At 40.9% G+C, this 24,988-nt stretch overlaps 3 protein-coding genes across 3 annotated transcripts; 1 reads left to right on the top strand and 2 right to left on the bottom strand.

Moving 5' to 3' along the window:
• Nucleotides 1-1,451: 1,451 nt before the first annotated feature.
• Nucleotides 1,452-7,078, bottom strand: cdc34b (cell division cycle 34 homolog (S. cerevisiae) b). The gene is made up of 5 exons (XM_042429854.1): nt 6,140-7,078; nt 4,859-4,945; nt 4,627-4,724; nt 3,509-3,643; nt 1,452-3,357 (listed from the first exon to the last, which is right to left on the bottom strand). Exons 1-5 carry the CDS (start codon nt 6,323-6,325, stop codon nt 3,147-3,149), a joined length of 717 nt encoding a protein of 238 aa, XP_042285788.1. The 5' UTR covers nt 6,326-7,078; the 3' UTR covers nt 1,452-3,146.
• A 983-nt stretch (nt 7,079-8,061) lies between these two features.
• Nucleotides 8,062-15,794, top strand: cactin. The gene is made up of 10 exons (XM_042429287.1): nt 8,062-8,332; nt 9,691-10,318; nt 10,417-10,512; nt 10,985-11,130; nt 11,568-11,730; nt 13,558-13,672; nt 13,848-14,040; nt 14,187-14,309; nt 14,544-14,911; nt 15,208-15,794. Exons 1-10 carry the CDS (start codon nt 8,112-8,114, stop codon nt 15,696-15,698), a joined length of 2,544 nt encoding a protein of 847 aa, XP_042285221.1. The 5' UTR covers nt 8,062-8,111; the 3' UTR covers nt 15,699-15,794.
• Nucleotides 15,795-16,069: 275 nt separating this feature from the next.
• Nucleotides 16,070-23,337, bottom strand: sema4e (semaphorin 4e). Its single transcript, XM_042429288.1, has 15 exons — nt 22,875-23,337; nt 21,548-21,861; nt 21,255-21,400; nt 20,318-20,380; nt 20,141-20,239; nt 19,934-20,033; nt 19,727-19,837; nt 19,478-19,629; nt 19,119-19,297; nt 18,840-18,996; nt 18,455-18,677; nt 18,217-18,332; nt 17,922-18,079; nt 17,780-17,832; nt 16,070-17,601 (listed from the first exon to the last, which is right to left on the bottom strand). The coding sequence occupies exons 2-15, from the start codon at nt 21,702-21,704 to the stop codon at nt 16,937-16,939; spliced, it is 2,379 nt and encodes a 792-aa protein (XP_042285222.1). The 5' UTR covers nt 21,705-21,861; nt 22,875-23,337; the 3' UTR covers nt 16,070-16,936.
• Between the last annotated feature and the right edge of the window lie 1,651 nt (nt 23,338-24,988).

Here is a 24,988-nt window from a genome sequence, read left to right as displayed (position 1 = left end):
CTAGTTTTCCCCTTTCACATAAACGCATGTAGACCTACAAATGATAGGTAAACTTGCCAGTGATTACAGTGGATAACATTTAGATGAGGCATAAAAACAATCAAAATGTACAGAAACATGTCAAGGCATTCTTCTGGGCGTCAAACCAGAAGACTGTTTATATTTGTGGGTGGATTCCAGATATTCCCGTGTGGCCTGAATGCAGCACAGTCTCTACCACCATGAAATAATCGTCAACTCCGTTTTTAATTAGATTTCTACATTAAATAGATAAAACCAACCAATAACATGACTGGCCCAGTGGTGGAAAGTAACTAAATACATTTACTCAAGTACTCAAGTACTTTAGAGCAATTTTGAGGTACTTGTACTTTACTTGAGTATTTCCATTTTATGCTACTTTCTACTTTCTACTCCACTACCTTTATTTGACAGCTTTAGTTTTTTTTCGGATGAAGATTGGACATAATGGATAATATAACAAGCTTTTAAAATACAACACATTGTTAAAGATGAAACCAGTGGTTTCCAACCTTTTTGGCTTTTGACATCTTACAAAAAGCAGTGTGTAGTCAGGGTCACATTTCAGATGTCTATGAGTTGTTAACAGCTCCATTAAATAGTGAATTCATTTCAATAAATGATCAAATGATCCAATATTTCACCAAAAAAGATTAGAGAAAAATCCAAAAACTGAAAACAGATTTATGTATCAGAACTTTGTTTTTTCTTCTTTCATCTCCCATTAATCATCTCATGACTCCTCAGATTTATCTGATGACCCTTTGGAGGGGCCCGACCCCTGGGTTGGGAACCACTGGACTAAACAAGCTAATTGTATATAAAGTAGCTCCAACAGCTACAACATTAACATGCTGCTCTAACACTGATGCTTCAGTATTAATAATCTAATGTCATATATCAGTTATTGCACAACAAATACTTTAAGTACATTTTGCTGCTAATATTTCTGTACTTTTACTTGAGTAGTATTTTTCATGCAGGACTTTTACTTGTAGTGGAGTATTTTTACATTGCTGTATTGATACTTTTACTTAAGGATCTGAATACTTCTTCCACGTCTGCACAGGCCCATAACTATATATAAATATGCAACACAGACAAAGCCTAATCACACATGAAGCCCTCCATCTGTCTAAGAGAAAGAAAAATATATGTGAAAAAAGGTGTATTGTAATGCTATAAAATGTAGTTTGTGTGGGCGAGTCATCCATTAAAAATAGAATAAACTCTTGAAGATCTATGAGGGATGTCTTTAAAACTTAGACTTACAGTTTTATAAATTATACAATCAAAAATGTATATTTTAAAATAATTTTTAAGATGTGCCTCAAAACTGTACAATGTGTAAAAGTGAATATTAATAGTATAACTTGTAATAACATGTTATAGCATATAAAGTAAAATTGTTCCAAGCACTGTACAGTGCATATTTTTTTCCAATAAATCTTTATTTTTCAGTTTTAAATAGCCGAAAATAAAAAGTAAACACAGGTGAATAAAACAACAAGGTGATCATCCATACAGCTACATGTGCATATCAGTTTATGGTTCCTGTTGAGGCTGTAAACCAACTCTGAAGACCACCTAGGAGAAGAAAATAATTGCTTGCCTTAATTGTTTTTTCATTATCCTGAGAAATTCAGTGTGAAGTCCAATTTGAGTAAATTAAACAATCAGTATTGCTGATGCAAAATACACACAGAGGACACCCATACACTCTAAAAAATATATCAAAACCCGTCCACTCTCCACTAACACAAACAACAGTAAAAGTAAAACATGGCGGCCTTGTTCTTTTTCACTTCCAGGGCTGAAAAACTGTAATAATCCTTACTGATACTTCAACATCTTTTGACAGAAAATTTTCTACTTTTTTTTTTTGCCAATCAAACCTAATAATCTCATTACATAAAATCATTCTCAAGCAAAGATTGCAGGCATAATGTCTAACCAAAGAAAGAGGCTAAAATAACAAAGCTAGCAAGAGAGCAAACAGAAAACAAAGACGAGAATATAACAAACATTCATAAAATGTTTTGGGCTTTCTTTTTACGCTGCTTTAGTCTTTGGCTCCATCAGGTCTCTCAGAGAGCCAACCTGAGGAGAAATACCATTCTGATCAGTAATTCATTCTGCCCCCCCTCTGAAAAACATCCTACACAACTCTTTATCTGAGCTAATTCAAATAACATAACCTCACACTCAAAATGACAGAGAAACACATCAAACAGTAACCAGAAGAAACACAGCAAAGATCAATTTCATGTTGCCAAAAATGTCCACATGAGGATTTGACCCACTGACCCGGCTGGTCAGCCGGTCCTCCACATAGAGTTCTCTGGGATCTCTATCGTCGCAAGTTTTTGTTATCACCCAGCTGAAAACAGATCATGATGCGGGTAAATAGTCCACCAGTAAAAGAGACAAAAAGCTTCCAAGATGTTCTGGCATGCACAAGAATGTTGAAAACACTGTCCCGTGACATCTCAGGTCCGGTCCTACTGAAGCAAGACAGACAGTGAGACTCGGGAATGTCCGATTCAATGTATCGCTGTTTGCAGCTACACTGTTCGACACTAACAGGCTGCTTGAAGTCCTCCATCTTCTGTCGGTCACTGAGACCAACTACTGGTGAGCAAAACCCAGTTATAATTAGGGAAGTAAAGATATGCAAGAAAGAGGCTGAGAAAAGTTTGTAAGTGTTTGCACCAGTGCAAATGTTGCTATTGTTGAAAGTGGTATTAACCCCACAATATCTTATACTGTACAGGGGACTGAACATCTTAATACGATTAAGCGATATTTGAAGTTATTCTCTCAAAGTAAGGTTTTAGGTGATGATGGAGAAAAAGGTTTGCAAAATTATTTGAACTGGTGACTTTTGTGCTGGTGCAAATCTTACCAGGTCGGACCCTTCCACAACGGTGCATCAATGTCAGCCTCCGAAGAGTTCAGAAGCTAAAGAAAAAACAGCTCTTTTCATTGGTTTAAAAGTGGGAGGCGTCAAATCTTTCTCAGGTTGTAGACCTAGAATTTCTGACAACCCGGGCAGAAAAAGGGGGTTTAGCATATGTCAGCTAGATTGGGCGTGCGGTTGAAAAAAAAAAAAAAAAAAAAGCATGTCATGACTCCTCGTTGCCTGAGTCGTCTTCATCGTAGCAGCAGTCACCATCCCCGTCCTCCACGTCGTCATCGTCGTAGTAATAGTCATAGAAGAGGTCGGAGCCTTCGTCGGGAGGTGGGGCGCGCGTGCGGACACAGTATTCGGCTAGCGTGGTGGGCACCTTCACGCCGTCACGCTCGGCCTCCGCCTTGGTGGCCAACACTTGTTTCCTAGAGGAGATATTTAAGAATATACACAGTGAGTTCACATTTCAGCCTGAGGGCTTAAAGCAACACTGATAAACTGAGCTTCATCTACAAATTGAATGTACATTTGTAGAAATGACTGGTCAGGTTTGCTGATACTGTGTGACTGTTTTACCTGATGATCTCTACGTATTCCCGGTCTTTGCCCTTGCTGTCCCTCCATTTACGGTACATGACGGAGGCGTCCACGTTGGCAGGAGAGAAGGTGTTGGGTTCGTTCAGCAGCGAGATCACACTCAGCAAAATGGTCCTGAGGACACAAAGGGGAGTCACAGTGTGATACCTATTGCACATTTACAAATAATTACTCTAAGAAAGCTACTTCAAATAGCATTAAACACATGAATTATCTATTTGAATAATAACTGACTAACAGGAAATATATCTTAACACTTATGTTCTCATAGACTGTAATTTACAGATATTTAATGTTGCTGTGTAAATACTAATGTCTGTGACAGAGACAATGTGAAAGTGCCTTGAGTCACAGTTTTTCTTAATGTCTATTAAATACTGCTCAAAAAAGTAATCTTGATAAAAGTGACATATTTTCAGCAGTGTTATTAATTATTTTATTAAATGTAGGTGGTAAGTTGATGGTCACCTTGGGCTCTGGGAAATAGCCCAATCACCATTTTCTGACACTTTATAGACCAAAAGATAAATCAATTAACTGAGAACTTATCAGACTAATTGATAATGAATAGAATAACATTAGGGCTGAATAGAGTAGCATTAGTTACAGCCCTAAACTTAATCTTATTGTTCCACACACTGTAAATGTTTTATCCCATTATCTGAAAACACTGAAGTCATTTAGTTTGTGACTGAGTATTATGTGGGTTCTGATAGAGGCCTTTCACTGCTTAATGAATTATTTTAGAAAAATGACACCCTAACACAAATACACAATGAAACACTATTGTTTCAAAGACATAATTGAAATAGTTTGCGATTTACACTCAGCTGTAATGCTTACACATTGTGCAAGTGTAGAATGTGAGATGTCTATTGACAACAATGGCTGAAAAATGGCTCATATTACACATGTGGTGCTGAAAACCCAGATAAATGTTACTTTCTGGGAATTTGTGAAAAGACTCCACTGAAAACACAAGTCATGTGATAACAGTATGAGCCAGGTGAAGCAGTGAAGTGCTTGACAGAGGACAAAAAAGGGAGGTAACCAGAAGGAGGGGCGTATGAGTAGAGATAATGAGAGATTATACTTACCGGACATTCTGGGTGGGATTCCATCTCTCTGAAGGCAGCTCTCCACTCTGCGGGTCGTCCACTGGAGGGTGCAATATAGAAATGCACACATCTCCATTCTAAAACAGATAGAAACAGCTATTTCATCATGTGACCACTGCAATATGGCTATTTAAATGATACTGAGTAACAGGAGTCCACACAAGCATGACAAGGAGTTAGATTTAGTGTTGTAAACTGAGTGATACGTCACCTCATAGATGTTTGGGTGCCACATCTTGGTGAGGAACCGGAAGGCAGGTGGGGAGTACGGGTAGTCTATAGGGAACTTGATCCGAGCCTAGGACACAAAACAGGTCTTTACATGTAGCTGTACACTGTATTACTAAAACATCTGACATATTTTTGCTGACAGGTTTGATTGTTATGGATTTCATAATGTGTGGCTGTGTAAGTAATGCCCTTAAAAAGGAAACTTTATTTTTCTGTGAATGTTTTTTTTTAAAGAAGTATGAGAAATGTTTCAAGCCCCAAAATGTTTTAAGCTGTATATACATCTCTCATATTGCTGCATGGTATGGTAACAGTAGAGAGTAAATACAGGTTCAAGCTGGCAAAGGTTGTAAATTGTGGCCACTGAGTCTGCGGGGGGCTGTATGGGAACACAGGATGAGGAGGCAGACTCTGTGTATCCTGGAGCAACATTCACATCCCCTGTTTTCCAGGTTTGACAGGCTAAACATTAGTTAAGTGTTTACAGGAGTCATTTGGAAGAAGTAATTTCTCCCTTGCTCAAGACTCTTTTTCCCCTTTTCTTTCTCAAAGGATTGGTTCAAATCTGTCTTAAAAACAACAGTCAGATGCCCATATGAACACTGACAGAGGTTTTCCTCCTCCTGTTCATACGGATTATTAAAAGATCCCCCTCAAATGTGCTTTCAATGTGAGTGATTGGGGCCAAAATCCACAGTGTGTCCACAGTCATTTTGTGCAAAAATACATTTAAAAGTTCTGAAGCTTATGAGACTTCAGCAGTCTGAGTTAGTCATATTTAGTGGATATCTGCCAGATTTCCAATATTTTTAGCATCAAATTCCCCTTTTTTGTTTCCTCAAACAGGGTTTCACTATTGACTTTGGCACTAAAAAGACTAACATTTACTTGATTTGACTAATTTGGATGGCTGGAGCTTCAAACTTTAAACTTGTATACATTTTAGCACAAAAGCAGCACCACTTACATTGTGAGTGCATTATAAAGAGATGTTCTAATGGCCAGTATGAACAGGAGGAATGATTACAGCATGAAAAATGTTCATTTGGGCACCTGACTATTGTTTTAGGACAGACTTGAAAAACTATGAACCTGTCCTATAAGGTGTTTTATAAATGTATGTGTTGTATTTTATAGTTTAGAGGATTCATACTGTCAGTGCTGTTATTATGTGTTGTGTGCGTTTGTTGTTTTCATGAGCTCCCAGATGACAGTTTCCCACCTTGGTAGACAATACGGTTGCATCATATTCTTCTCTTACCTTAAAATACCCCCCTTCATAATGAGTGTTGGGGGGTCCGAAAATGGCCACTTCCCAGTTGTACAGATCTGCCTCGTCCACCAGTGTTATTTTGAATCCCTCGACAGGTTCCTCCTGAAGGCTCTTCATCTCCAACATGAGTGCTTTCTGTGAACTGGCTACATGAGAGGAGTCGTGTTGTGCCATATCGACAGCTGATAACACGGCTGAGTTAACCCAACAACCTGCCGACACTGAAAAACAACTTGTGTGTGTTTTTTTCGATGATCGGAGACAATGAAACAGGCCAAATCAACCAGGCTGCGCTCAAACCAAACAAAGGTTGCGCTGATTTGTTCCCAAATGTGCTGAGTTATTTACCAATGTCAATACTGGGAATGTGATAAACTAACCAAAGCATTGTGGCCGGCCAGCGCCTCCAGCTTTAGCCTGTCTACCTGGCAGGACAGCCGCGGATATAAGCCGTAAATCTACTGGTAGCTGCAGGCTAATATAAGCTAACTAACAAGCTCTACCTTTAGCGCTCAGCTGAAGCCGATCTTATAAAAGTTTCTACCTCCCTGCTGCTCAGACACGAAATTTAAAAACACAACTATCGATCTGAAATGCGAACAAACCGGAGCTCTAACGCTCCGAGTCAGAAAATGTACTTGATATCGCCCCAAACAGCAGACAAGGTAGAGAAGAGTGTTGCTGAAAAGGAGTCTCCTTCTCCCCCTCAAAACAGCCAGCTGCGCCCTGTGCAGTCTGGGATTTGTAGTCCAATTGTCATTTGTAAACATTACTTTTCCGACTGAAAGCAACCAAAATACCACACAACGCGGCACAAAATTTCTTGGTTATATATAATCTGATGTAACTCGGGGACATTGGTTGAGTTGTGACGATTATGTCTTGAGCTTTTTTATTGAAGAGTGATTCAGAGAACTACATTTGCCAGTTTCGTGACGTCACTGAAACGCGAATGTTGTTTGTGTTTCTAAAAAAGCTGCTCTGACCTATTTTCAATATCACATTATTTGAACACAACAACACATCTCCGGGGTGTTAATTTGACTTTAAACGTTCAGCGCGCTGTTAAAAACTGCGCCGTTAAATAAAGGTTATTTATTTCGTACTTTATTTTTCCATCGTATACTGTGTCGTTTATGATATGCGCCAATGTTGTGGGAAGTCCCTTTAGGCTGGCTTTGTTCTGCCTGAGTACTTAACTTTGAAACTAGACAACTTAATTATGAACTTGACAAAGACAATTGCTTTTGATGTTGACTTGTTACAGTGACGTGTATTTGTTTTATGGAATGTTTTTTAAAATCCATTGATAGACTTTTATTATTTTTACTGTAATACGATATACGTACAATTTCTTGTAGAAATATTGATTATGGATTCATCAGTGACTTCTTTTAAATCACTTCTTAAACCATTTTTATAGACTTAATTTTTTACCGTCTTTTTTTCCTTTGCTCTACGTTATCTTCTTGTCTTAACTTTATCTTAATCTTGTCTTGTTTTTGTTTGTTTTTTTTGCCTTACTGTTTGGCGTTCTGTTTGTTTTATTGCTCTCTGAGTATCCTGCTTTTGTTTTGTCTCTCAAAGCACTTTGTAAGCTCTGTTTTACAAAGATGCTATATAAATTAAGTTATTATTATTATTATTATTATTATTATTATTATTATTATTATTATTATTATTATTACAGAAGCAGATTCAAATTAACAACGCTACATTGACAATAAAAATAGATACATAAATAAAAAATAAAATAAAATAATAAGTCCATGTACATAATAAAAATGAATTTTCTTAATATCTTTACATTTCAGCAGTCATATAACAATTTTCAATTAGATTTCGGTACATTATTCAACATCCATCGGTAGATTTTTGCGCTGGAAACAAGGTTCTCTGTTACAGCTTATTTACGCGACAGAGAACCATCAGGACCCCGCGACAACAGAAAAACTTCGTGATGGGCCTGAAATCACGACGTCGGTCCAGAAGTCGTAGCCGGGATCGGCGGAACCGGTCCAGAATGAGCAGGTCTCGGTCCCCGGAGGACAGGAATGAGCGCAGTCGGTCCGCGGGCACGAAACGAGTCGCTCGGGGCCGCGGACGGTCCAGCAGCGCGGACTCCAGCGTCGGCTCCGACAGCGACCGGAGGCGAGCACCACAGCGGGGACGATCATCCAGGTAACTGTCGCTGCTGTCCGGTGAAGTTAACAAGTTAACAAAACACGACTTGCTGTAATGGTGATGATGGTTAAATCACGACTCTACTGATTTAACTTCGTCTTGCGATTATCTGACAACTAAAACAACCCTGAGCCCCTTCTCTATAAGCCGCTGTGTTCCTCTTTACTTTGTGTGAATTAACATGCAATAAACACATCTCCACAACACAAGCACTCTATTATCCCCCCTACCATCATGCAATGAAATGAAACTAAACTGACTTTATTATAAACAGTTAACTGTGCAATAACCCCGGATCACTACAATACCCACCGCACAAATTCTGCATATTTACTTAGTTTAAAATACAAAATGCTCAATACATTTCACTCATTACTGTATATTTGAATAGGCTGTATATACTGTACATAACCACCTACTATATAAAGTAACACGTCACTTTTTCATTTTACCATTTAATATTTATCTCAGCACTTCTGGAAACTGTTCACCTGTATATAGTCATTCCTTGTTTATGTTTCTGAAGAGTATTGTGTTGTGTGTAAGTACACTGGGAGCCACTAAACCAGAGTCAAATTCCTTGTATGTGTAAACATACTTGGCCAATAAATATGATTCGTATTCTAATTTCACTGTATTATTATTATTAGGTATTATTATTTTATTGTATAGCAGTTATTAAAACTATTAAAATCTATCATTAACAGCCTATTGAACAGGTGTTCATGTGGGAGCCAGACTGTTGGTCAGTAATGTGAGTGAGGAGAAAGGCATTGTACATTTCAAGATTCAAAAGATTTTACTGTCACATGCACAGCAACACAGCAGATGGCGACATTAAAGTGAAATTCGGCTTCTTTGAGCTCTAGTTCCAATTAGAGTATATAATAAAACAAGAGAGAACATAGTGGTGAGGACGTTCCTGTTTAGGAATCCGTTTGCTCTGCACTTTTTACCCAAACCAGTTACCTATTTTTGGTGATCATAGTCTTATAGCAACTTCCACTGCAGGAAAGGATCCAGTGTCACACCTGAGTATGTAAACACTAAGACTTTCTAATGGATATTAAGTCTGTTGCCTGTGGTCAAGGAGTTTCCAATGCATCAGATTTTTTTAAAGAGGCTGGAGAGTATGGATTTTTATCTTTTTTCTTAACTTTTTTCCCAGGGTTTACAGATAGTGTGTTAACTTAAATCAAAATCAATCTAATCAAAAGCCAACTCTTTCCTTGTTCTCTATTTGAACCTGCTGTTGTTGTCGCTGAATAGTAGAGAACAAATGTATCCTTCAATTTCCAAACCATGGTTGCCCATCCAGGAGCAAAAAAGGTGCTTAATCGCTTTTTCTGTCTCAGCTCTGATTCAGATGATCCTAAAATGAGGAGGGGAAGGAAGGAAATGGAGAACCGGAGAGGAGCATCTCGAGAGAGGAGAAAGGGAAGGTCCCCGTCCGCCTCAGACTCCCATGACGGAAGCACTGAAAGAGAGAGGAGGAGACGGAGAAGTCCCGACAGAGGGAGTCCAATCAGAGACAGGGACGGACAGAGGAGGGAGCGGGACAGAGATAGAGAGAGGTGGAAGAGCAGCAGCAGAGACAGGGAGAGAAAAGGAGAGAGAGACAAAAGCCGAGAGCGAAGGAAGAGGAGCGAAGAGAGGGAGCGAGGGAGGAGAGAGAGAAGCAGAGAAAGGGCTGACAGAAACAGAGGGAGGCAACGCTCCAGTTCACCGGACTCTTCTGAGAGCTCGGGGTCTGATCGGGAGGTCCGGGTAGTCAAAGAGAAGGAGGCCAAGAAAAAACAGAATGAAATGCTGAAAGCTCTGGAGACACCGGAAGAGAAGAGGGCCAGGAGATTGGCAAAGAAGGAGGCAAAGGAGAAGAAAAGGAGAGAGAAGATGGGCTGGAGTGAGGAGTACATGGGATACACCAATGCAGACAACCCCTTCGGTGACAACAACTTGTTGGGCACATTCAAATGGCAGAAGGTGAGTTCCAGGCCAAGAAGTTTTGGGTAGTTGCTTGTCATCAATTGGTTTTGAAGTATTGTATCTTATCCATTATTCTTGGTTTTATGTGTTCTCAGGCATTGGACAAGAAAGGCATCGGCCATCTCGGAGAAAAAGAGCTTAAAGAAAGGAACAAACGTATTCAGGAGGAGAACCGCAGAGAGCTGCAGAAGGTATGAGATGTGGGATAGTTTGTGTGGGTCTAGAAGACTAAGCCAACTAGTTTGTGTTTTATTTTTGTGGCAGAATTAAGAGACTCAGCCCCACCATTGTCTGTGCTGCTTTTGGTATAAATCTAAAAAAATCTGTTACTGTTTATTACCACAGTGAAGACTAGCTATTGGGACTGATATCAAAATGTTACTTTTTCAATACCTTATTTTTACAAAACCCTTTTTTTTCCTTTTTCAAAAGAACCCAAACTTTTTATGTTAAATACTGTTTAAAGCAAAGCAAGAACTTGGCTTTAATACAAAGTCAAATAGAGGGAAAATTATGATTTACATCATCTGTCTGTTAAGAAAATAAGTGATGTAAGCAAATATTTTATGCCAGCTTTCAGTACTTTTAGATACCAAAAAGTACCGAGGGACACTTGAGACACTGTAAGCGTCATACCTAATCGTACTAACTGTGTTTATGTAGGTGAAACAGCTGCGTCTGGAGCGCGAGCGAGAGAAGGCCATGAGAGAGACGGAGCTGGAGATGCTGCAGAGAGAAAAAGAGGCAGAGCATTTCAAGACCTGGGCTGAACAGGAAGACAACTTCCACCTGCATCAGGCCAAACTACGGTTAGTGCATATCAAGTATTTCCACTGCGGTAGAATCTAGAGATGCCACAGATCAGTTTTTAGTTGATTGGTCATGACCAGTGACCAGCCCCAATCAGTTTCATGTCTCAGCCACAAACACATAAAATGCACGTCTCACACACAGCATGACAGCCGCAGCAGCAACAAAACACACAAAATGCATGTTGCGCACACAGTGGCTGCAGCACAGACTAAGAAAAATCTTTCTTTCTTATTAAATTCTTATGAAGAAAGAAAATCTGAATCAACAGGTCAGACTTTAAAAAAAAACGGAATCGACCACAAAAATTGCAATTGGTGCATCTCTAGTAGAAGTTTTATGTCACAAGTAGTTTAATTTGCGCTATAATTCCAGGCTTCTACAATCCTCCCTAATGCATATATACGCATTGTCTCACTACCTTGTGTGTTCTCAGATCTAAGATTAGAATCCGTGATGGTCGTGCCAAGCCCATTGACCTTTTGGCGAAGTACATCAGTGCAGAGGATGACGATCTTGCTGTTGAGATGCATGAACCTTACACCTTCCTCAACGGGCTAACAGTCACTGACATGGATGACCTGTTGGAGGACATAAAGGTGCGTAGCTACATTATATTCAAGTATAAAAGTTGTATGACTGCAGCGCTATGCAGATTCCTTTTTATAGGTGAGATGTGGTTGTTTAATAAGTTACTCATGTCTGTTGGTCCTTTCTTTGTCACGTCAGTGAATTTTTCAAATGTGAGAATTTGTTACTATATAATTTAGTAATATAATTTGGGGGTTTTGGACTGTTGGTTTATATAAAATAAGGACAAATAAGACATTACTTTGGATTCCAGGATGTCCTGATGGGATTTTTACCATTACCTGATGTTTTATTGAGCAAATGATTAATCGAGAAGATAACTGCCAGGTTAATCGAAAATAAAAATAAACTTTAGTTGCAACCCGAATACCAAGCATACATCTTTTAAACTCTTATTAATATCCAGTAAATATATATGAACTTGCATAAAACCTGTCATGTGGAAATGAACATCATATAGATTGTGATCAGTATTGAATCAGGTACTAGTCATGTGACCTGCTGAAATTGCATGTGAGATTGGTAATCACCTCAGTGTGATATGAGTCTGTGGTCTAGTTGAAATTAATCCTTGCAGCTCTAGTCATAATTCATTATACAAGTTAAAGCTGCTATGTTTAGAATTTTTTTATGTGATTATAGCATTATTTAATTATTCTGATTGGATAAGTTTTTGTTTTTAGAGAAATCAGGCAATCCCAGAGAAAATTGGTGAAGTCTACATGCTGCTTGCAGCAGATTAATGTTGAATCAGATCTATTTGACTTGGCACAACATAACTTATTCATCTAGATATGAGAACTGCACATATTTCAATATAAACATTGTGCCACAATACAGTTCTATGCATTAAAGTAATAATCTTGAAGATCTCCGTTTCGTTCTCCTTGGCGGTACCATAAGGTGATAAGTGGTAAATGCAGATGTGTTGTTCTTTTGATAAATTACTCTTGATGGCTTTTACTCGCTAAGCTTTTATTGCACTTACAGTAACGTAACAAGTGTAGTTGGTGTTAACTCGAGTTCTTCACCTGGTTCACTATCTTTTGCTCTGTTGTGTGTGCAGCACACGCACACACACAAGGAGCCTTCACTGAAACACGAGTTGAGTGGAGAGGACATAACATGACCATAAATGACAGTGAAATGCAACAGAGACTGTTTTGTCATTTACCTAATTTAGGTGCACTTGTTTCATTTCAGCTCAGTGTGAGAGTCTCTACTGCGTTTTGCTTTCATTTATGGCCGTGTTTGTCTCCTCTCCTCTGCTCTGAGGAGCACTGACGGGCAGGGCTCAGCTCTCCGTGTGTGTGTGTGTGCTACACACACAGCGTAGCAGAGGAGAGACAGTTACTGTACGTGCAACAAAGCTTCGCAAGTAAAAAGCCAATAAGAGTAAGCTTTTAAAAAATAAGCCGCTTCACACACAAGCAAATGAAGAGCAAGTCTGTTGCGTCTGCTCCACTGATTTGAATGCATGGCAGGAGAATCATCACCAACACCTGGTTTATAATAATCATAATACTGCAAATGCAAGGGTTTTCATCAGTGGGCCATAAACGCAATCACTATTGTGTTACCTCATTTGGTGATAGATAGTGACATGACAGGCATTTTTTTTTATGAAAATCTTTGAGATTATAACTTTAAAAACATAAAAAAAGTATGCTGAATTATCATACATCTCTCATTTTAAACTAATGAGACATGTTCAACTGTTGACTGATCCTTCACAGGAACGAGGACACATGTTAACAGTTGCTTTACACCTATTATTCTTGTGATGAAGTGCCTCTGTAGATGGTACAACTTTATGTTTGTTGTTGTACTGGTAGGTCTATATGGAGTTGGAGCAAGGCAAGAATGTGGACTTCTGGAGAGACATGACCACTATAACTGAGGACGAGATCGGCAAACTGAGAAAACTGGAGGCTTCTGGGAAAGGACCAGGTACACAACTTCCTCATTTTCTATCATCATAGTTAGATACTTTGCTTCTTTACCCCCTGCTGTTGCTACTACATCTGCACCTATGCTCATCTGACAAATCATTTCATCTGTCCTCCTTTTGTTCTCAATCACATTTTTTTTGTGTGTGTGTGACGTTATCTTTTTGAATCCTCAGGTGATCGTCGTGAGGGCATCAACACAGCTGTGAGTACTGACGTCCAGACAGTGTTCAAAGGAAAGACGTACAGCCAGTTACAGGCGCTGCACCTGAACATCGAGGGGAAGATTCGGGCTGGAGGATCCAATCTTGACATCGGTTACTGGGAGAGTCTGCTGCAGCAAGTCAGAGTCTATATGGCAAGAGCGAGGTACGAACGTGAGAACGCCCACTGGCTTCTGTTGTTTTAGTAACAAAATGCCTGATTTGAATGCTGATGCAAAATACATCAGAAAAAGCTACATGGGCAGCCAGTGAAAACTGATGTGTAAACAAAAACATGACTTTGTGTCCTAGGTTGAGAGAGCGACACCAGGATGTTCTGCGTCAGAAGCTGTTCAAACTGAAACAGGAACAAGGAGTGGAAAGTGAGCCTTTGTTCCCCATTATCAAAGAGGAGCCGCGGAGTGACGAAGACATGTAAGTTGCATAAAAATAACTGCACTGAACACATCCTCATTGAAACTGAAAACTATTGGCTCAGTCAGTTACTGTGCATCATATTTATAGAGAGCATGACATGAGTTTCAAACTCTTAATTCTCACTTCTGTTTCATTTTTGAAAATGTGTTCATAAAGCTAAAAAAAAAACAAAACTTGTGGATGCACTGAATCCTCACTTACAGAAATTAACCCCAAATATTTTTACAACAGTAGGGAAAGGGCAGGAGAAGACCCCGGCCAATCATCTTCCTCCTCCGCAAAAAACAAAAGAAGCGAAGAGGAGGGGGAGGAGGACGAGGAGGAGGCAGGCCCATCCACATCTACAGCAGGAAACGCAAACAGAGACGAGGATGGAGGAGATGAGGGTGACAAGAAGGAGGAAGACGACAAGGGTGAGGTGGTGGAGGCCGTGTTGACGGAGGAGGATCTGATCCAGCAGAGCCAGGCGGAGTACGACTCGGGCCGCTACAGCCCCTCGCTGCTCACGTCCTCTGAGCTGCCACTGGACGCACACACAATCACCCCGGAAGAGGACACACACAGGCTGCAGTTGGCCCGCAGACAGCTACAGGTCACAGGTATGAGACCATGCACACACACACACACACACACATGCAAAAAGAGCTTGTAAACCTGAGTGTGTAGAATTCAATTATCTGGTGCATTCTGGGTCAGAAAACCCACATGCAGAAACTAAATCTTGGTACCGTGTTAGAGCGGGAAATGGGAAAAAAACAGTCTTCTCTGAGGGTTTAAGTGAGTTTACAGCAGTAAAAATGTTAAGGAAACCAATCTTAATTGTACAAAATGTTGATTTTTATTAATGTGATGCAGATGTGTTGCCTCTAAGACATCTTCTCTGTCTGTCTGTCAGGCGATGCCAGTGAGAGTGCAGAGGACGCCTTCGTACGTCGCGCCAAAGAGGGCATGGGCAACGACGAGGCCCAGTTCAGCGTGGAGATTCCCGTCACAGGGAAGATGTACCTGTGGGCAGACAAATACCGCCCCAGGAAACCCCGCTTCTTCAACAGGGTCCACACAGGCTTCGAGTGGAACAAATACAACCAGACCCATTATGACTTCGACAACCCTCCACCCAAGATCGTCCAGGGTTACAAATTCAACATCTTCTACCCAGATCTGATCGACAAGCGCTCCACCCCGCAGTACTTCCTGGAGCCCAGTCCTGACAACAAGGACTTTGGCATTTTGAGGTTCCACGCGGGCCCTCCGTACGAGGACATTGCCTTCAAGATCGTAAACAGAGAGTGGGAGTACTCGCACCGACATGGCTTCCGCTGCCAGTTCGCCAATGGGATCTTCCAGCTGTGGTTCCACTTCAAGAGGTACCGCTACAGGAGATAAGAGGCCCCAAACCAACCAAGATGGACCAAGACACCAGTCACTGGGTTTTTAACATAGACTGTATATTATTGAGGCTGTACAGTCAATGTGCTTTGTTGTATTGTTGTTGCTGCTCTTACACCAAAAAGCAGTTTGTTGAAGCTACAAATCACTCTGTACTGTTGTCTGAAAAAGTAATTTGTAATGTAGTCTGAAAATTACACATTAAAGATTTTTTTCCTCCTTTGTACTCTCTGCTGAAGTTTGTTTTCTGTCTTGGGCACACAATATATTAACAAGAAAGTAGAAGTACAGAAATGAATGTTTACTATGTTCACTGCGTTGGTTTAGCGTGTTAGCAAACATTTGATAATTAGCACTAAAACACAAAGTACAGCTGAGGCTGATGGGAATGTCGTGTTTTGCAGGTATTTGGTCATAAATCGAACATTTTGACCACATGATGGCACCAAATGAAATGTCAGGAGTTCTAAGTTGTTACAATTCATAACCTGAGGACCACCAATGTGTGTACAAATTTCACAGTAATCCAACCAATAGTTATCAAGATATTCAGTCTGGACCAAAGCGGTGGACAAACCCAGACTGCCATCCCTAGAGCCACACAGATAACATGTATAAAAACATAGGGTGACTTCAGAAAGAGGTTTCATCATCTACAATGATGATTCATAACAGCAGGTAAAATCCACATCTGTTCACATTCCTGGCAAGTCTATTCTTGCTGTAAGCTAGTAAACCCTGGTGTCTGTATGTAGATACACTGGAACAACACAAGGACCTGGTAGAAAACTTTTAATACAAGAGAACTAAACCCTTTGCTGATAGTGGTTAGAAATGAAATGGCTCAATTTCATTGTACATTCCCTGTCAAAATCCTACCAATCTTTATAAAATATAAATCTAAATTTAGTAGCAAACATTCTTTCATTGAAAACACATTTTCAAATTCATTGTAATAAAAAAGACAAAAATGTAAAGCAGGAATTCAAGAGTCTCATCATACTTGGAAAAAAAGAAATTAATTATAGGATCTTTTGGTGAAGTCAGTCTCAACAATTTATAGTCTCTCAAAGCAAACTTCAACCTCTCGGAATGTTTTTATACTCAAACTTACTGTAAATGCCCCATAAGTTGAGATCTTAACTCTCAGTTGAACTGATAAATCCAGTAGCTCTGCCTGGAAACAAATGGTTTGGGACATTCTCATCGTGAGAATGATCATGCACTGGTCACATTCAAATTTCTGACTCATCATCAATACACTGCACAGACGGTAGGGTAACTTTTGGGGCATTCTCCCCCTCTGCGGCGCTGAATCCCACCTCTCCAATGGTGTGGTTGTTATTACGGTTGCTGTTGTGTGTTCCAGACACCAGTGGCTTGTCCTCTACCAGTGCACGTTGGAAGATCACATTGGAGTTGAGACCCTCCTGCTCATGGGACTGCTGGGATTGCTCTCTATTCTTGTTTCTGCAGTTCCAGGGCAGACGTATGTGGCCTTTGTAAAAGTTCCAGACCAAAAGGGCAACAAGAGAAACCACTAGCAGCCCGATTACAGCCTGGAGTCCAACCACAGAGGGGCCTTCCCTCCTAGGCTGGGGGACAGATATCTGACCATCCCTGCCAGAACCTGGGGCTATGCTGACCCAGTACTCAGCAACAGTGGTTGTGTACTTGCCAACTCTGGAGTGCTCCACAGACAGGCAGCGATACCGACCGCTGTCTGGGTCTGAGGCGTTGAGGATGAGCAGTCCGTCTCGTAGAAACTGAAGGCGAGTTGAAGGGGGCAGAGGACGGTTATCCTGCTCCCAGCTGATCTTTGCCAAGTTGGAAGGTGAAGGGCAACGGAGCTTCAGGTTACCGCCTGGCCAGATGGACTGATTCATAGGCTTCATAGGGTCTGAAAGCAAAACAGAGATCCTTCACATGTGCAATTTCATTTTTGACAGCCTACAATTGACCTCAATTATGGTACTTTTCTTTCTTTTAAGTTTACCCAGTAAGGGTTAGTGGTTCAGCTTTTATTTAGTCACAAAAAATATGTACTGATGACAAGGTTAGGACAAGGATTAACTCACCAGCTCTTGGGCAGAGAGTGGCATTTCCATCTTTCACACTTTGGATTAGTTCACTAAATCAGAAGACACAATCATTTAAATTTGGTTTGGATTTGTCCGACAGTCAACATAACTTGCTCCACATGTTGGGACAGCTGCCTACCTTTGTGTATTATTAAGGGCAGTACATTTTCCAGCAACTTTGTCCCAGCCACAGTATGGGTCCCTGGCTAGAACACAGTCCATACAGGATACGGATCTCCCACAGGTGGCTAGTGGTATCTGTACTACTCCGTAGTCTGAGCCTGCATAGAGCTGACCCTGTACATATTGGATCCATCACACACAAACACACAGCCATGACAGTGATACTGTAATATGTACGAAACAGTGATACTGTAATATGTAAGACAGTCATTTAAAGCCATAAATTTGGCTACAAGAAAGCTTTGAATTACCGTGACGTTGGAAAATTTCAGAATCTTGATCGGCCCTGGGGTCTTGAAGAGTTCTACTTCCTCTATAATGAACATTTCTCCATCGTAGTTCACAGCTTTCAGAATGGTGCCTTCCTCTTTTTGTATAAAAAGAAAGAAACTGAGCAGATTAGATTAGATTCTGATACATATGTTGTGAAGTTAAAAAAAGCAGCAACAATGACATTCCCTAGCCAAGTGTCCTAGGCTGGTACACCACCTGTGCCTATGAACATCACGTGGTACTTCGCGCCATCTGTGGCCCGCACTTGGTTGACTATGATGCGTGTAAATGTAGCTCCCCTTCGCACCAGTAGAGGCTTCACTCCTATTGGCTGGATGACCTGGTCCATGAGGGGCCTATCTTTGATAAATTGAAGGGTTGGGTCTGGGAGCTCCAGAGACCGGGTTACGCCCTTTTCACGAGCTGCATTGTCTATACACTGGCAAGAGAAGAGGGGAAGGAAAGAGAAAAGGGAGAACAACGGGATTAGAGTACAAAAGGAATCAGCTTCCTGCTGGGCCACTCGTAAAAAAGTTGCCTTTTGAGATTTCCTTTTGTTCCTAATACATGCACACACAAGCTAAATAGTGGGCAAACTCACAGCTCCGGGCCGAGGGACAGGGACAACTCCGCTATACATCACCCACTTAACAAAAGAGGTTTCTACAGTGACTGGGGTCTTGTAATTGCCCTCCGCAAACACTCTGCTGATGTCAGACATGCGGTACACACACACTGCAGACAGGTCTGATGTTTCCCTGAAACACAAATACACACACAACGAAATTATGAGCTAAGTGATGTAACAAAGACCATTAAAGAGAAAGAAAGCATTCCCCTTCTAACACAGACACAAACATGTTTTTTAAATGAAACGTACGACTGTGGCGTGAAGATGGCAAAGAACAAACAGTCCTTCCAGGGCTGCTGGGGGTCACACCAGCGGTACGTGTCCTGGATAATGTATGGCAGCTGGGACTCCAGCACTGGACAGTCCATCCTGGCCTTCAGGAAGGATGTCCACTTCTTCTGTAAGGTCCTCTGACCTCCAAGATCTCCCTGTGAGAATGTAAAGACATCATAATGTCGCACATACAAGTGGAAAAACATGGAGACAAACGGGATGCACAATCAAGCAGCGGAAAGGGTGGAATAAGTGCAACTGAGGAAGTGCTATTTATATGTTATTGTCGCGTAGTAGAGCTGCGAAAAAGTGCCAGGATGATAAACTGTTTTCACCTCGCAGACACGGGCCACGCGGGACACCACCAGTTTGTTGTAACAGTCACACTCCACAGCTACCTCACTGAAGAACAGGTAAATCTTGTCATCATCTCCCTGATCACTATTCTTACTCTCCGGCATCTGAACCATGGAAACAAAGTTGGGCTCTGGCATAGAAAGAAGGAAAAACATTACCTTTGACTCTGCTACTATCATCAAGATGACACAAACATTGCATGAGTGTAGCATCTTCTCTCATCTTACCATAAAGCCAGGAGATTTTGAACTCAGTGCGTAAGGATTCAGGAAAGCTGCGCATCAGGACAGGTTCAGAGCCCAGGAAGTTCATTGAAGTGGCTGAGTACAGGCTGTTATCTGGCAAAACAGCGAGCACAGAGATATAGACGTAAACATTTGGCTGTGTTAAACTTCTTCCCCATTGTCTTATACTGTTGTGCAATTGTTACTCACCAACCATGATGGAGGCGTATCTCTGGAAAGGATCAAATGGACACTTTCCTTTCCCATCCTCTTTTTTCTTCTCAAGAGTCAGCTTTCCATCTTTGTATGACTGCACAAACACATTGTTTAATCCTAGAGTTTTTTTTATGATTTTGATCAATTTATACAGCATGGAATATTAACAGAGTGAGCGCTCTGACTCTGAATTTCTCTCACCATGATGTCACACTCTGGATCAAAAGCATTGGTTCCACACACATACATCTTGTCATCGATCTTCTTATGCAGGATTCTGATATAGTTTTTGCACTCTGTCTGTAAATGGATTTTAAAAAAGTGATGACTACATCTGCTAGGTATGCAATCAATTTATTAATATTTAAATTGACTCACCTCAGGATCTTTCCCTTTGTTTTCACACTCCTCTTTTTGTTTTTGTGTCACTTCCCATTTTACCTAAACGAGTGAAAACATTTTTAGTTACACACTTTTTCAGTTATAGAAATAGATAAATGCAACACCTTTTACACCCTTCATTAGCACAACAAAGCTGTTGTTAGGAGGATTGGAGTGTAGAGAAGCAGGTAAAAATATCTTTGTCCTATAAAGCCGTTACATGGTACCGGCTCAACTGGACTCATCTTTTTTGGTTTTCCATCAGGCAAAGGTTGTGGATAGTACCTGGTGGTATCTGGTACCTACTTTTTTGGTATCACCTCTGTTGAGGTTTCAGGCAAAGAAGAGAAATGTCCTCCCCTTGTCCTAAACTGGTCCTAAATCGATATAAGAGTACTTCTTTGTTGTATGAATGAAGCAGTACGCAAGTTGAAGCAGCTGCGCTCTGTGTGTTTGACCAATCAGAGACGGTCATCCCTGCAAACCCCGTCCTACATTGAGGGGGTACGATCTGTGATGGAAAACAAAATCCAGAAATGCAACGCGAGAGAGTTGAGTCAAGCCAGTACCATGTAATGGAAAAACTGCACACGTGTAACTTAAGTGGAGGCACATCAGTCAAAAACTTAAAAAATTAAAAACTTTCAATAAAGCTGGATGTTTTTTATGCTGAGTGACTGTTAGATAGTAGAGTGACCAAACTGTCTTTTTGTGAAGCTGTCAGTCAGCTAGTACCTTAATAGTGTTATTAACACACAGACAAGGGTCTGATTAGTCATAGGGAGTGTTTTATCACACAGGGCTGGGAACCTGGAATGATGCGTTATTTAAAATTTCTTGACCCTGGGCCAAGAAAACCTTGATAAGAAAGTCCATTAGCACTGCTCCAAGGCACGGTCAGAATTAACTGCATTGTTAACAACAGTGTTATTACCGAAGCAACTTTCTTGGAGATATTGTTGAGGTCCAGAGCATACACTGCCTCCCTGGCACCCAGCACAAGCAGACCCAGGTCTTCTCTGAGCAGCATGGTGGAGTAGTTGAACACACCCTCCTCATGAAACAGGTAAGCATTGTCCCCTAGAGACAGTATATACATGATTAATTCAGTAATCATCAGTGATTAAACCCTGTTTCGCAATGAGTCTGTCCAAACTCAAACATAAGAGCCACAATCAGTTGTTAAACTGCAAGCTAGAGTTACAAAAGACACCTAGCAACACTCACTATGATAGAGCACAGATCTGCGGGGGACCGAGTCCAATGGTGAGTCTTCTTCCAGCGTCAAGGCCAGGGGCAGCAGCCAAAAGACACTGAGGAACAGCAGCGGATGCATGGCTCCTTTGTTTGAGGCTAAGAGGAATTTAAGCTTTATTGTTTCCATAACATTCAGTCATACAGGGGTAAAGGCAGGGAGTGGGATCTATGACGCGATGAGGTCTGTACTGACTGAAGGGCACTGGCCCCTTTACTGGCCCCACTCAGCAGGCTGTCCATGGTGAGATGGATGGCACAGACCGGGGAAACAAAGCCAAGGAGGGCTGAAAGAGACAAGGTTGTATGGATATCACAATCAATTCACCAGACGTGAGACCTGACGGACCAAAAGCTTTAAATATGTATGGCAAAACACCAAACAAAGGAAGAGATGAGATGTGAAGAGAAACATTAAAGAAGTGCTTAAAAACAAAGCATAAAAGTAGCAGAATGGCCAGAAAGGGCAGAGTGAGCTAAAGTCAGCACGGCAGTAATTCTGTCAGTGCCATAGTGATGGTAATGCAGGGCCATGAAAGGCATTCAGCAGGGTGCAGGGATGTCAACCTCAGCTCTCCTGCAGCACCAAACACAAGCACACAATGAGAGATTCACAGAGAGTGCCAACGTCTAGTGAAGATGAGAGAGGAGCTCTTAAAACCACACTTGCATGTGCAGTTTCAACACACTGACAGGAAACATGTATGTTTGACTCATCCTAACCACAAACTAACCTTGGTGTTAGCCAACTGAACACATTGCCTGGACTGGCTTCTCCTTTAATGACCTTGTTATAAAGGTAACAGCTGCTGTTTCTTGTGTTTTTGTCCACTAGTATTACTACAACCTGCTGATTGGGTGTGTGCCTGCTTCTTTCACAAGAGATGTGTGCTGTGTTTTACTGATGAGCTGCGGCATGTCAGAGAATGCAGCTCTGATAAGATGTTTCACATATTTGGCCCTGGGGCCGAAGACGGCTTCACTCAACAGCCACTTGCGCACAAACATACACACACACTCCACCTTAGCATTCACATTGAAGCGTTAAATGTCTCCCAAGCAAGAGTAAAGCGGACCTGCAAGAGTGCGTCCGTCTGAAATCAGTTTTTTGAGTTACAGATGCAGCTCAGACCAATTTAAGAGTAGGCTTGTGCATTGTTTTAATTTATTATGAGTATATTTTGTTATTTAAAGTGATTTTGAGCAATCGAATTAAGCCAAAACCGCTTAAAAGGCAGTCAATCATTAGCTCAAGCAGGTTTACCGACAACAAACATCGCTATCAACGGTAATCACTTACCTGCGCACTGACACGCCCAAGACCGCTGAAGCTTCCATTTAAAAATAGTCCAAACGCCTGTTTAAACGTTATTTATAAACAACTAACTCCTCATTCACAAACAGGTGGGTAGTCGGACTAACTCATAATATTAATATACACATGAAAAGTGTAAAAAAAAATCAAACCCGCACGATTAGTTTGCAAACGCGTGGGTGAGATGTCAAACTGATTTCGCGCTAGCCTACGTTTTCCTTGAAGGCTGAACGTATAATGACGGCTGCAACTTTTTTTTTACGCCTTTATGATGCTGGGAACGGCTGCGACGCGGTTTTGTTCAGTCCTCCTACGCACGGCGTCCCCATCAGAGCGTTTCAGAAGCTGAGCGCTTTGACCGCGGTCAAGTGAGTCGCTGTTTCCAAAACCGTGTTCAAGCCAGCCGCCTTTTAAATTCATTTGTACTGCTACTGCGGTAATTACGGCAGCCTGGAGTCAAAGCTTAACAACGCATTTTAGGCTACCGTAATTAATATAGCAGCGCAACTGAACTCTTCTTGCTCATTGATTTTTGTGTTTCCACCCTGGTTAAGTAGGCTACGTAGTTAAATGATTTCTTTATTTGTCTGTTTTACTCGTGTTTTTTATTGATATACGATCGGCAGGCTGCACAGGTGTTTTATTTTGAAAATAGACTGGATGCTCTATACCATTCCTGTGTCTGACTTCCTGCCCATGTAGATGTGCTCCATGGATTCATAATAAGAGCTTTTATAATACATCCATGATCTGCTCTCATGAATGTATTATAAGCACACAATGAGAGATTTAGGGGAGACAGTTGTAACATGGGACGGTTGTAACACCTTGAATTCTTCCAGTCAGGAACAAGCTACAGTGATTATACTTACTCTACACATGCTCAGTTAGATTGTCTTCTTGCTTACAAAAAAGGAGCCACATTTGAAACTCCCAGAAAAAGTAACCAGCAAAAGTGAGGTAAAAATTTAACTTTTCTATCAGATGTATTTTTTGGATACTGTCCCGTGATCAAATGTCTAGGTATCAAAACAAGTATTATTAGAATCACTGTTTTGTAAGCTAAAAATAGAAATGGCTTACATGTATCAAACTAGCAGTCAAGCTAGTTCACATGAGGTGAAAACATGGCTGGTATCACCAGGACGGTTGTAACGCCTTGTTACAACCATCCAACCACAGTTGTAACAGTGGAGTGACTGTATGTAAATCAATTTTGCAACCTGTACATATTTCATAAAACCACTTAAATACATTGTTTCAGTAGTTGACACATTGCAGTTTATAATATAACAAATGGACTGTTCCAGTTCCAATGGTTTTTGATTTATTGGGAAAATCGCAAAAAGTCTTACAACTCTCCCTGGTCTCCCCTACAGAGTGCGTGGTGGAGATGAGAGAGGAGCTCTCTGACCTATTCTGTTGCATAAGCAGTGACAGGAAACATGTCGATTTGTCTCATCCTAACCACAAACTAACCGAAGTGTGACTATTTCCACTCACAGAGTAGCACATAGCTGAACTTGTTTCTCTTTTAATTGCCTTGTTGTAACAGTTACTGTATCTGCTAGTATCTGCTGTTTCTTGTGTTTTTATCCACAAGTATTACCACAACCGGCTGATTGGGTGTGTGCTTGCTTCTTCACAAGAGACCTGTGCTGTGTTTTACTGATGAGCTGCAGCATGTCAGAGAATGCAGCTCTGATAAGATGTTTCACATATTTATTATACATCCATGTATGCTCTGTGCAGCTTGACACGGCTTGTTGCAAATATACACTAGGTGAGTATTTTCAGTGGAGCGGATGGTGAGCCGCTGCTGGGACACTGCTGGGAGTCTGGTGGGATCATGAGCATTGACTAGTCCTTAAAATGTGCAGGTGGAAAAGAGAAGCCTTTGCCCAGTGCACACGTACAAGACCAACAGAACAGATTGATCACATTTGTTTTTTTGAGCTCCGTCTCTTCATTTGAGAATGCAGTAAAAAAGAATAAATCTGTAAAAGAATAAGAAAATAAATGTGGAAATATGAAGAGGAATAAATAAAAGAATAAATAAGTAAACAAAAATGTGAAAAATTTGGCATTGAAAATAAATT

The sequence above is a fragment of the Thunnus maccoyii genome, chromosome 12 (genome assembly GCF_910596095.1).
Source record: "Thunnus maccoyii chromosome 12, fThuMac1.1, whole genome shotgun sequence".
Classification (NCBI taxonomy): domain Eukaryota; kingdom Metazoa; phylum Chordata; class Actinopteri; order Scombriformes; family Scombridae; genus Thunnus; species Thunnus maccoyii.
This window is presented reverse-complemented; position numbering and strand designations above follow the sequence as displayed.